Genomic DNA, 12,420 nt, shown 5'->3' on the forward strand with positions numbered 1-12,420 from the left:
CAAGCCAGCCAATGACAGCGAATCTCACTGCGGGTACTAGATCCGAGCGCTCATTGGACCGCGCTAGCTTTCAGAAAAGATATATAAACGCCACGCGCAAGAAATCTCAGTCTTTTTCGGAATTTGAGGGTGTGTGTTTCGTGAAGTCGGAGAATCCTGTACATATTTAGAACACGCTTTTACGATGTTAGCACGTATTTAACACATATTTATCGTTGAAAGCGCGTTCTGAATACGGAAATTATATTTCTGAAAATAAAAAACAATTAGACTAAAGGATGACTGTCGAAGAGACAGTATGAAAGAAAAATCGATTTAATAAAATATAATAAAGCCATTATAATTTATATTATACTTTTTGAAGCAATCTAGCGGATATAATTTAGCACTACAATTTAGTACGGACTCGCCACATTTATTTACGATTTATTTACGATGATTTTATCGTCAATATATAACTATATAGTTCTTACATCGAAAATATATGTACTGGCGCTGATGTATGGAGGTTTCTGTCTGCTAGTCGGTGATAGGTGTTGCGTTGGTGTGACCGAATGACAACGTCACTTTGAGTAGAAGATAGTTGTCTTATTTTTAGGTTATGTCGAGTGACATTTCTACTGTTTCATTTCGTAATTGTTGAACTTTTCCATTCAGTATGACTTACTTGAATCAACCAGATTACGTGCGCTACTTGTGCAATTGTGGCTCCTTAAAACCTATATCGAAGATATATTTCTGCCGACATTGCTTGATGATACGATGCGGCTACTGTGTCTGTCAGGAGGTGCGATTTTTTTTAATCTATAAATTTGAACAAAAGAATATAATAGGAAATATTTTTACTGAATCCATTCAACAAAATGTACTCTAACATGTATAAAGTTCTTATTTATAAAAAAATGTTTCTTTTGTATTTAGGTTGACTCTCATTATTGTCCCAATTGCATGGAAAATTTGCCATCATCGGAAGTACGTCTTAAAAAGAACAAGTATGTTCATATATATTAGACTTCATATGTTAGAGATAGAGATTGTGAATTTAGTTATTATATTGAATAATTTGTATTGACAGATGTTCCAATTGCTTCGATTGTCCTTGCTGTTTTCAAACGTTATCGACAAGAGCAGGACTAGCACCTGTAAGAGCAGCAGCACCAACTGAGGGGGAAGAAAACAAGGATGTTAAAGCTACTCCTAAAAAAGTATATTATCTATTCTGTTCATTGTGCCGATGGAGTTCTCGAGATGCAGGAATACCTGATCAATCCGTAGGTAAGAAGTTTTGCTATTAAATAATTTTATAAATAAAAGCTGAATAGAGAACATTTTCCTAACTTATACTTTGAATTGTTATAATAAATAGAGAAAGAATTGATGAATCTGGCTAGCCATGCTGCTTATTTATCTAATTATTCTGATTTAATTATATCTTTATATTTATGTATTGAACAATATTAAGTACTTTATGTATTCCTAAATACTTTATATATTGATATGTATAATTAGATAATTTAAAAAATTATATACTTAGATAAATAAGCACAGTCTAGCTTATTAGCCTTTTCTCTATTTATTGCAATGATTTTTAATCTTTGTGTCAATTTTATTATATTTTCAATTTCTGCTTGTAGCAACTGGAGGATGGCCCGAACAGGAAAATCCACATGTAATGCGTATTAATGCTCTTATTGATTATCACAAGGTATTAGCCTCTATAGAGAAACAGCAATGTGAAAGGAAGAAAATTCATCCGAAACGTTCTTTTATGCCAGCTGTAAGTGTTTAGTGAGAATTATTCTAATTATGTATTTGTTTAAAAACGTCTTTCTAACTATTTGCTTTCCAATAGCAGACAATGTACAGTTTTACATCAGCGTTGGTTCGCAAGCGTATTGGACGTCCCATGAAACCGCCAATGCAATCTCAATCATCTGCTCAACCAGTACCATCCATTGCAAGTGAAGAAGTGGATGAATTATCAAGCGATATATTTACAGAATCTGTAGATATAACTAAAAGTAAGAAAATTTTCAATGACATGAGTGGCAACATTGATATAAACTTTGTTTTAAATATATGTAATTTTGTGTAATAGTTACTACGTTGGAACAAAGATTACAGCATCCGGAAGTACAAGCTGAGAAAATAAATGAATTGCGTCCTCAGCACAGACAGTTTTTAGTCAAAAGATCGCAACGTTGCAGAGTATGTGAACATAATGTTAGCAAATCAGATCTTTGTCCTCAATCAACAAAATTCAAGATTTTACTAGCTGCATTGTAGGTATTACGTTAAAGGATCAATTATTAACATCAGTCATGATACTAATACATAAAATAATATATACAATAATTTTGATTTTTATATTCTTGAATGTATAATCGAAATTGTATTATTCTTTTTTTAGTCATCATATCCCAGAAGTCAAGATTGTTACTTGTGAACCACTTCGATCAGGAAAATCAAGTGAATTGCTTCTGAAATTCTGCAATCCAACGCAGCATCAAACTCAAATAACTATACTACCTTTGGATACTTCGTTATCTACTTCACTCACTGAGGAAAAAGATGTTAAACAAGAGGATACGCAAGTAATATCAAATTAGAATTTTATCATAAACTGCAACATATTTTAATAATTTAATTATAATTGCAGACGAGTGAATCTTCGAATTTATTGCCGTCTACTGTACGACAAGCACCTGTAACAGAAGATCCTAAGGCAATAAAAGTAGTACCAAATGCAGATTTGATATTGCCTCATAGTTCGTTGATTCTTCCACCAAGAGATGATGCTGCTGAATATGATGATACGAATGATAATCATAATTTTCAGGATGATCCAAAGTACGTGAAAAATATAAATTATGTAAAATTAATACAAAAAGATAATATGAATTTATACAATTTTTATTTATACAATTTTTTTTAGATGTGCTTTAATACGAAAAGGAAATAAAGCAGTCATACGTTTGCACGTGATTCCACACGATACAAATAAAGATAACGAAGATCCAATTATAGTTGGATTTGTCATGCAACATGGATACGTAAATACTATTGTGCTAAAACAAAAATCTCCGCAAAAAGTAGATGCAAAGGTCAAGTTATATCTTACTGTTGGTCAGTTAGTTGGCGAAACATAATCTTTTTCAATTTCATTGGAATTGCAAAATAGAATACTCTATACATAAATGCTTTAGTTTTTTCAGTAGTCGATTATAAATTAAATATTAAAGATACTTAAATATTTATACTTCGATGTATTATTTTTGTGTTAAGCTTGATATTCATAATATATTCATTGATAGTCTATATGTATGAATACAAAATGTAAGAATGCTCTTAATCATTTATCTAATTTTTTATATTGTAATTAAAAAAGAAAATTAAGTCGTATTAAGAATATTTGTTATAATTTATATATACATATATATATTTTTTTCATGTATCATGAAAATTACTTCTTTTAGATTACTTCTTAATAATAAAACAAACATAAATTGTAATTTTCAAGCTGTCGCCTATATTAAAAAAAAAAATGTGCTTTAATAAAATGTGCTTTAATAAAAAATAGTTTTCTCAAGTTTTTTTAAATATGTTTATTGAAAGATAATACACTCCATACAGAAAGCCATAAGAACAGCTTATAGCCTACGTCCACGACGACCTCCCTTCCTGCGAGTAGAATCTGATGGAATAGGAGTAACATCTTCAATACGACCAATTTTCATGCTTGACCGGGCTAAAGCGCGCAGAGCAGATTGTGCACCTGGGCCAGGAGTCTTTGTTTTATTGCCTCCCGTAGCTCTCAATTTGATGTGCAGTGCTGTGATGCCCAAAGATTTACATTTTTCTGCAACATCCTATAAAACAAAAAATTATAGTTTATATTTTATCAATATTTTAATATATCGAATAGTTATAATTGATAAAGGACATGTTTGAATGTCTTCTTTCTTTACAGAGAAAAAGTGCATGATGCAAGCACATGTTCTCAATTATTAAAAAGAACTTGCTTTTCCACAAACACGTGAACACTCCTTAGATTATAATAATCTTACATCTAGGTGCTGCCTGAATGTGGATAATAATACATTTTCTCAAACTAATTCAAATGTAATGATAATCAAGTTAATAACCTGAGCTGCAAGCATAGCTGCGTATGGTGAGGCTTCATCACGATCTGCTTTTACTTTCATGCCACCAGTAACTCTAGCAATTGTTTCTCTGTAAATGCAAATATACAATTTTATCTTAATGTATTGGAATTATTATTATAGGGTCATATAAAGGAACTCTACAATATCCTGAAAAGCTTATAAGGAGAGAGAAGAGGATTTTGCTCAACAAGAATGAATCAAGAAAAGTGTAATTGGTATAGAGATTATTTTATTATCTGTTAGAAAAATTGGAACAACATAACATAGTACAAAACAATACAGGCTTAGGCCTAGTTCTACAACTGACGATTAACTCATAACCTAGGTTCAACATATTCATTATCTCTTTTCAATTTTAGAATTGGAAAAAGATAAACAAGTCGAACCTCTGTTAAGAGTTAACCATGAGTTGTAAAACTAGGCCTCTTGAGAAATATCCTGTAGATATTCTTTATCAACTTAGCTGTTTTAATGATGGAAGCTTTTCAGCATATTAGAGCTCATTGGATAACAATCATGTTACTTTTCCTCGAGATCAGAAATATAAAAAATAAATATTTTTACGTACGTACATTTATACACGTAAATACTAAACATTTTTACTTTTCATATTTGTACCCTAGGAAAAGTTACATGATTGAGTTCTCTGATTATATTCTAACATAAATCTAGTACAAACCTGCCCGACAGATCGGTAACGTGCACAAATGTGTCGTTGAAGCTGGCAAAGATGTGAGCTACTCCGAATACGACTTCTCCTTCACGAAGCTGAGGCCCGAGAGAGACCTGCACTTCTTCCTTCTGTACCTTTCCTCTTTTTGGTGGCATTTCTAAAAAAAAACAACGGGTATCTTCGTTTATTATTCTGTAACTCGACCATCTGCTATTATATTTATTATAATATCCGTATAAACATTTTTAGGACAGATTTTAAGGTTATGTCAATGCAAAAATTCATCCAACTACATCCACACATGCTGCTAAGTACAAAAGTTATTTCGCAGTTGGAACTTACTTATAAATATTCAATTTATAAATATAATTTAATATTTTTGATAAATAAAACGATATTTGTGATATTGGTGTTTAAAATACCTGCGAATTGTAAGGACTATAACCTTCCTGTTCCAGCACGATTTAACAAAAACCTTAAAAAGGACGCTTCCGGTGACGCAGTTCTCTAACCAAAATGCGATCGTTCTGCGCATGACAGGGAATTTAGCTGTGTCCTCGTCTAATGACAACTGGATCCAATAGAAGTTCCTTTCGTGGAAACAGTACTAGCTAAATTCCTTTTATTGGATATCGAATCTTATGGATAAGATTTTAAAAGACTAAATTTAAACATTAAATAAAAATCAGCCAATAATTACATAGTTTTCTCAAATACATAATGATAAATACGAATATTTGTTTTATAAATTTTATTAAATTTTGTATTCATACAAAATAATGTTTATAACAACGTTCACTCATATGCATATCTTTTCTTGTAGTATTTAATAATTAATTATAACTTATAAGTGCTTGAGTTTTCGTCGACTGAACATTTTTTGAATTCCGTTTAACAATTAGCGTAATTATTAAATATTTAAATTAACATATTTTAACACATGTATACATTTCATGCAGAATACTTAATAATTAATCAGAATCACTTATAATAATGTGATCAATTTTTTTCGACTGTGCATTTCTGGAATTCTAAAAAAATAGATGTACTCATTAAATATTTAAATTAACATATTTTAAAGATATTTTTAAACTTATATATATATATATATAAATTAACTTATTATATTAACTATATTATTCATACCAGCATTTTTAGAATAGAAGCATTTGTTTCATTAGATTTTCCTCTACTGCGACTTCCTCTCGGGCCTCTGGATCCTCTACCGCCTCTTGAACCCCTTCCCCTTCCTTTAATCTTACTCAAAGTTAAATCTTCATCACTATCATCACTATTTGATACATTGATATTGCTTATCTGTAAGCGAGATTGCTTAAGGTCTCTCCAACTCGTTTGCGGTGATCTGTTTAGTAATTCCGAAACCTGCAAAAGAAAGAAGTATATATATCAATACAAATATTACATATGTATACACATAAATGTCACATATAAGCATCATTACATTATTCTGTTCCTCCTGTTCTTCTGAAAGCCTTTTGTCACGGAAAATTTTAATTTCTTCGCGAATCTCTTCTGGTGTCTCAACATCTTGCGCTTTTAAATGTTCTATAGTTCTTTTCATTTGATTTCTAACAAGTAAATCCATAAAACAATTTAACATAAATGTGAATTGTTCTCGAATATTAATTCAGAAAAAAAATCATCACTAATTACTACCTTACGACACTTCTAAAGGCATCTAAGTCACTTTTCTCAACATATTGATTTAAAGCTTCATTCATTGCTGTTACAGTTAATACTGTTAATTTATCTTTATTTTCTTCCATATCGAAATATTTTTTAATTCCTCCTTGCACTGTGCTAGTCCAATTTTCCCCTTTCTATAAAAAGAAAAACTCCAAGCAATGCTAAAATGCCATGAAACAAAATCAGTTTAATAAGGAAACTATGTTGTTTTTTTACATCTCCTTCGAATAATTCTGCGATATCATCTGGATCATCAATTTCATCTTCAATAGTACGTTTTCCTTTGTCTCCGGTCTTTCTTTTACGGAATAAAATCATGTCCATAGGATTAGCAACTTCATCACAATATCGTTGTGCCAAACTAAAAGCATATTTTTTTTTAGAATAAGAAAGAGTAAAATATGAAGTATATATGCAATTTCAAATGTAATATTAGAATGCTATTAGAAAATTTTCAACCTTAATGTATCAAATTGTTCACTGTCATCGTCATAAAATATTCTTAATCGAATTAAAGGCTGTAGTGGTTGACCAGGATATCCTAAAATGAGTTTTTCTTATGTATTAAATAAAAATAACATTTATAAGGTAAAATTAAAATAATTGATATACCTGTGAGTTGTTCAGCAACTTTAGGCATGATATTATTTTCAATATATTGATCTACATATTGACTAATAGCATTTGCTAACGAGATGCAATTTCTCATTTTAATATCATGATCATGAAGAACCAAATTATCAAAAATAAATGGGCGAACACTTTGTAATTTTAAAGGTTTTATTTTGAAGTTACTTTTATTTATTTTAAGAAGACCTACATGTTTGGGTTTCGATTCACTTTCGCATAAAGAAGTAACAATGGAGCTTCCTAAAATTAGTTTAATATATAACAATTTTAGAGAATTCTGAAATAACCTCCACTTGTATGTCCAAATATGTATTACAAAAAAAAATATAGTTTTACCTGGTTGGGAAATAAAATATTCGCCTTGTTGATTAAATTCAGGCTTAATGCGACATTCATGTTCATGCCCCCAAATAATTAAATTGAGGAATTTATGCAGTTTATCTTCTGATATATAAGCATCACGAACTTTGACACGATTCTGATGTAAAACAAATATGTTGAAAGTCTCTAGGTCCGTTCGTTGTATCAACTCGACCTATTTTCAAAAGTTACATTAGTTATTATTCTGCATGATCACACAGATAAAAAAAATATGCTTGATACAAAATGTACCTTATCATCTCTATATAATCTCCATAACCTTTGGTCATTGATATAACTCAGACCATAAAGAGCAACATGAGTATTACGTTTTTTCAAAATTAAGGGAGATATAACTATGTGTTTAAGATCTGTCCATTTGCCAAAATAATTCACAAGTCCAGTAGCTGATAATATATCCATTGATCCGACAGTACCAAAACCTAATGGATAACAAAAAAAAAAAGGATATATAAAATAAAAAACACACACACACACACACACACAGAGGATATATAACTTATATAATTAGAGGTCCAAAAGAAAAAAATTATATACTTGGATCATCATGATTTCCATGAATGGTAAATACTGGCATTGAGACATTCAAATTCGGATCTTCATAATTCACATGTTTCTGTGCACAATGTCGAAATATTTGTTCAGAATTACTCAAGAATTCTAGTTCACATTTTCTAAAAATACATTAAAATTATATTGTATTATATTAAAAACATACTATATAATTCAAAAATATAATGTAAATTTAACAATCCAATTAAATATTACTTACTTAGGACCCAAACAATATTTTCGCAGTAACTCTACACATTTAAGTAACGCAGTTTGTGAAGGCTTAGTTTCATGAAACAAGTCACCACCCAACAAAACCATATCAACCTCGTTATCTTTGCCATACTTTAATATTTCTTCGAACGTTACGAAACTCTCATCTGATTGTCCTCCTATTAAGAGAAATGATAACATTAAAAATAATACTGATCTTCAATTTTATACGCATGTCATGTCATGTCTTTTCTTACGTTTATAGCAATTTTGTTGAAAAATACTTTTACAAAAAAACAAACCTCTCTTTTTACTGTAATCGAAACCAAGATGAATATCCGTGGCTACTAGAATACTAATAGTATCTTGCGGATTTACGTGCGTATTGGCGGATTCTGACATTTTTTATGCGTTATGTGTCAAACGCGTAATAATTATTTAATATTTTAACGTCATCCAATTATTTATCTTATACGCAGTAGTGAAATAACTGACAATTGGAATGGGTTGAAATGGCGCGAAACGTTTGTCGGTATAACAAAGCATAGAAGGGAAACACGCTAAGTCTATTTGTTTTCTTTGCTGGGTGCATTTAGAATGGCAACCGCTTATTGAGCGCTTAAGCTCGTTCATCTGATTCCGTTAGATCCTAAAATATGGATCAATCAGATGAAAGAGCTCACTGAATGCTCAGAGAACAGTTGTCGTTCTAAATGCATCCACTGTTTGCACTGCTCTGCACTCGAATGCTCTATCTCGCACTTTCTCACTCTCTAACCTGCAAAAACAAAATGTAGTAAAGCCCATGGTACATACAAAAACGTATGATCGTAACACGTAAGCAGTAAGGAAATCGTAAGATTGGATTCGCTACTGGCCTTACAGTCTCTACCGTAATTGGGCAATTTGTTTACTGATTACGTCTTATGGCCTTACGTTTTTGTACGTGCCATGGGATTAAATCTTAAGACTTTAGAAAATTGATCAATCACAATCGAATCTGAAAAAAATAATCAAATATGATTGGTCTATTCCCTAAAGCTTAAAGTTTAATGGCCGCAGCACAGACTCTTGCATAACGCATAATGCATAGTGCATAAGAAAATCACTCAATCTTCTCACGAAATTCTTCTTTTTCATAGAATGAGAGGAAAGAAAAGATTCTGATTAATTAATTAGTTGATTCGACGCACTACGTGTTATGCGTTATGCAAGAGTCTGTGCTGCGGCCTTAATACTCCTCTATTGTATTTACGGGGTTATGGTCTGTTCGCGTTGCGTGCACTTTTTGGTTGCGTTCAGTTGGATGTTCGTAAGTCGAATTTACATCGCAGGTCGCAAGTGAAACGTATTTGGACCTAAAGGCCGCAGCACTGACTTTTGTATAACGCATAACTTATAATATAAGTAACTCAACCAATCATAATTCTTCTTTTCGGTGAAATGGGAGGAAAAGATAATAAAGGAAAGATTCTGATTGATTCATTCATGCATTCTGCGTTATACGTTATGCAAAAGTCTGTGTCGCGGCCCTTAAGCTCAAAAATGGCTGTAAACATTAAACGCGAAATTATAGAATATAGACGAATAATGTATAGGGCTTGCGTTCCATCTTAACGTTTAGCTCGTTTAATAATTGATAACAAGAGAAGAATTAAATGATGCTCGCGAGCGTTGCGAATTACATTTGAATATGATAAAATATAATTATATATACTGAAAAATATTTCCGACATTTTGAGTGCTTAAGTAAAATCGAATTGATCAATATATTTAAAAAATCAAGGATGAAATCAGTTTAAAATGGTGAATTAATTCTAATTTACATAAAGAAACTTACAGTACTTATATTTAATTAACTATCGCTTTAAAAAAATCATCTGTTCACTTTATATTATACGCAATCCATTTTTATTTTCAATATATAAAATAATACTTTATTATTTTTATTTTAAACAAATATATATAATGAGGCTCGAAAGAATCTATCTGTGAAAAATGTAAAAAAACCCATCAGAGTCTACATCAGCTATTCAAATGCACAAAATTCTTTATTTTTTGTGAATGTAACAAAACAAATAAAATATACGTTTCAACCCTTAAATTCGGGTTCTTATCAATATAAAATATAAATCGAAATTACATAATTAACGCAAATTTCAAGTAGATGATTCTCGACAATTAGTTCGTTCTTCTTTATCCAAATGCCAAATTAGCTATGTAATGAATAGCCCAATGATTATCATAATTATTATATTATACAATAATAATATAAAACTTATATAAAGTAAAACCGAAGTTATATGCATTGCGTCACTACGTAGAATCGCATCGCTCATCAAATTGTCAGATTTACTGTGTAGTCATTCAAAAGAAACACGAAACGAAAATTGGAGAATTATTAAATCATTTGTTTGAATTTTCTATTATATCCACTCACATGTAAGCGTTTTCTCGCAGCTTCACGTAACTTGTGGTGTCGACAGTCAGAAATACAATGAGAGTCAAAATAATAAAGTCAAGTAGTTATTGAAATAGAAAGAAAATAAGACCAATAGAGAGTAATAACAACGTCACAATTTAATAAACAAATTCATGTATATTGGATCCAAAGAATATGTATCATTCTGTAAATTCAAACTCTGTTTCTGTTGCTTTATATGGATCGCTTCCAAAATCAATCTTTTATTAAGTATTTTTTCTTCGTCTAAAATCTTAACATTTTTCAAATCAAAGTCATGCTGATGACTGATTCTATGTTCTGTTATTACAGAATGCTGTGTAGTGTTTCAATTTATGTGATTTTTATGTTTATTTATGCGTGTCTTCAAACATCTACCTGTTTGGCCTACATATGATGCTTCACAATTTCGACAATCAATCTTATATACAACGTCTGTATGAGATAGCTTTGGACGAACGTCTTTATAACCCTTGATGAACCCCCTAAGATTATTAATCCCTTTATATACCATGTATACTAAGGAGTCTTTTTTAAAAAATTTCCTGATATTTTTTTCGATAAAAGTGATATAAAGGGGATTTTAGGCAAGGAAAGTTGAAAAAGTAGCCCGAAGTACGGAATTGATTACGTATACATATGTATGTTTAAAACGAAAAATGAAAATTACAATGTTATTAAATGTATTCTATAACACTATTTATAATTTATATTTATAATATATTAGATTTACAGTTTTATTGATCAACATCTAATAAATTTGCTAACATTTATAATTTCCACCTCGTTTCGAGATATACAATACAATTCTTTTCAGCTGAACTTCTTGCACAGTTCATCTCTTTTCTCTTTTCCTCTCCAATGTGACAAGAAGAAGAAAAAAGATGAACCATATGAAAAGTTCAACTAAAAAAAACGGACCTAATCGACCATAATCGAGCCGCAGACATAAATTCGCGCCGGTTCGCCGAAACGGAGAAAGCCGAGGACGCGCGACCGTAGCGAAAGGGTGGGGAGAGGAATGGCGCACGCCACGCCATCTGACGCCCTATTGGCAGTCGCTGGTCACAGCTCGCAGCAGGGAGCGCGCAGGAGGTGGTCTGTCGCACGCCATATTTGTTGTTGTCGTCGATGGGGGTAGGCCAGTTCTGAGAGTTTTCTCGGACTTCGGCTCGTTGACGGTTGCTACGATAACCGTGTAACGGTCGGCGTCGATCTCGGGAACATTCGGTGTCGGTGGCCAGTGCGTGACGCGACGTGCGCGGAGTCGTGAAAATCACGGGTACGGATTGTTGCGCGCGCGCGAGCGCGTGCGGGGTGCGTGCGTGTGTGTGTGCGTGCGCGCGCGGAGGGGGTACGTGCGTGCGTGTACGACCGTACGTGCGTGCGTGCGTGCGTGCGTGTGTGTGCGCGCGCGCGCGGGAGCGCGCGCGCACTTTCCAGCGACGTCCCTTAAGCCGCGGGACGAGAGAAACATCGATGGGGCACCTTGACGGCTCAGCTGTCCTGCACCGTGCCGAGTGCGCCTTCGTGCGTGTGTGCGTGTGCACGCGCGTTTGTATACTACCGCCGCTACTCGCGTCACAGTCACGCTGCTTAAACACAATGCTATGCTCGACGATACTCCGTTAGCGTCG

General features: G+C 32.5%; 3 protein-coding genes across 4 annotated transcripts; 1 reads left to right on the forward strand and 2 right to left on the reverse strand.

Annotated features, from left to right (window-relative positions):
• Nucleotides 1-544: 544 nt before the first annotated feature.
• LOC108756717 (dynactin subunit 4) lies at nt 545-3,212 on the forward strand. Of its 2 annotated transcripts, none has more exons than XM_018500731.1 (9): nt 545-787; nt 922-992; nt 1,076-1,275; nt 1,635-1,777; nt 1,853-2,021; nt 2,099-2,282; nt 2,411-2,594; nt 2,660-2,850; nt 2,936-3,212. In XM_018500731.1, the coding sequence occupies exons 1-9, from the start codon at nt 659-661 to the stop codon at nt 3,147-3,149; spliced, it is 1,485 nt and encodes a 494-aa protein (XP_018356233.1). In that variant the 5' UTR covers nt 545-658; the 3' UTR covers nt 3,150-3,212. The 2 variants fall into 2 exon arrangements, with proteins under 2 accessions (XP_018356233.1, XP_018356234.1); XM_018500732.1 differs by having other exon boundaries at nt 1,856-2,021.
• A 377-nt stretch (nt 3,213-3,589) lies between these two features.
• Nucleotides 3,590-5,354, reverse strand: LOC108756709 (40S ribosomal protein S14). The gene is made up of 4 exons (XM_018500721.1): nt 5,262-5,354; nt 4,846-4,996; nt 4,146-4,233; nt 3,590-3,869 (listed from the first exon to the last, which is right to left on the reverse strand). Exons 2-4 carry the CDS (start codon nt 4,992-4,994, stop codon nt 3,651-3,653), a joined length of 456 nt encoding a protein of 151 aa, XP_018356223.1. The 5' UTR covers nt 4,995-4,996; nt 5,262-5,354; the 3' UTR covers nt 3,590-3,650.
• Nucleotides 5,355-5,697: 343 nt separating this feature from the next.
• LOC108756714 (double-strand break repair protein MRE11) lies at nt 5,698-8,891 on the reverse strand. The gene is made up of 12 exons (XM_018500727.1): nt 8,625-8,891; nt 8,330-8,501; nt 8,095-8,231; nt 7,789-7,979; nt 7,513-7,711; nt 7,159-7,416; nt 7,006-7,087; nt 6,763-6,907; nt 6,517-6,680; nt 6,302-6,428; nt 5,986-6,222; nt 5,698-5,870 (listed from the first exon to the last, which is right to left on the reverse strand). The coding sequence occupies exons 1-12, from the start codon at nt 8,722-8,724 to the stop codon at nt 5,811-5,813; spliced, it is 1,872 nt and encodes a 623-aa protein (XP_018356229.1). The 5' UTR covers nt 8,725-8,891; the 3' UTR covers nt 5,698-5,810.
• Nucleotides 8,892-12,420: the final 3,529 nt, after the last annotated feature.

The sequence above is a fragment of the Trachymyrmex septentrionalis genome, unplaced genomic scaffold (assembly GCF_001594115.1).
Source record: "Trachymyrmex septentrionalis isolate Tsep2-gDNA-1 unplaced genomic scaffold, Tsep1.0 scaffold13, whole genome shotgun sequence".
NCBI classification, from domain to species: domain Eukaryota; kingdom Metazoa; phylum Arthropoda; class Insecta; order Hymenoptera; family Formicidae; genus Trachymyrmex; species Trachymyrmex septentrionalis.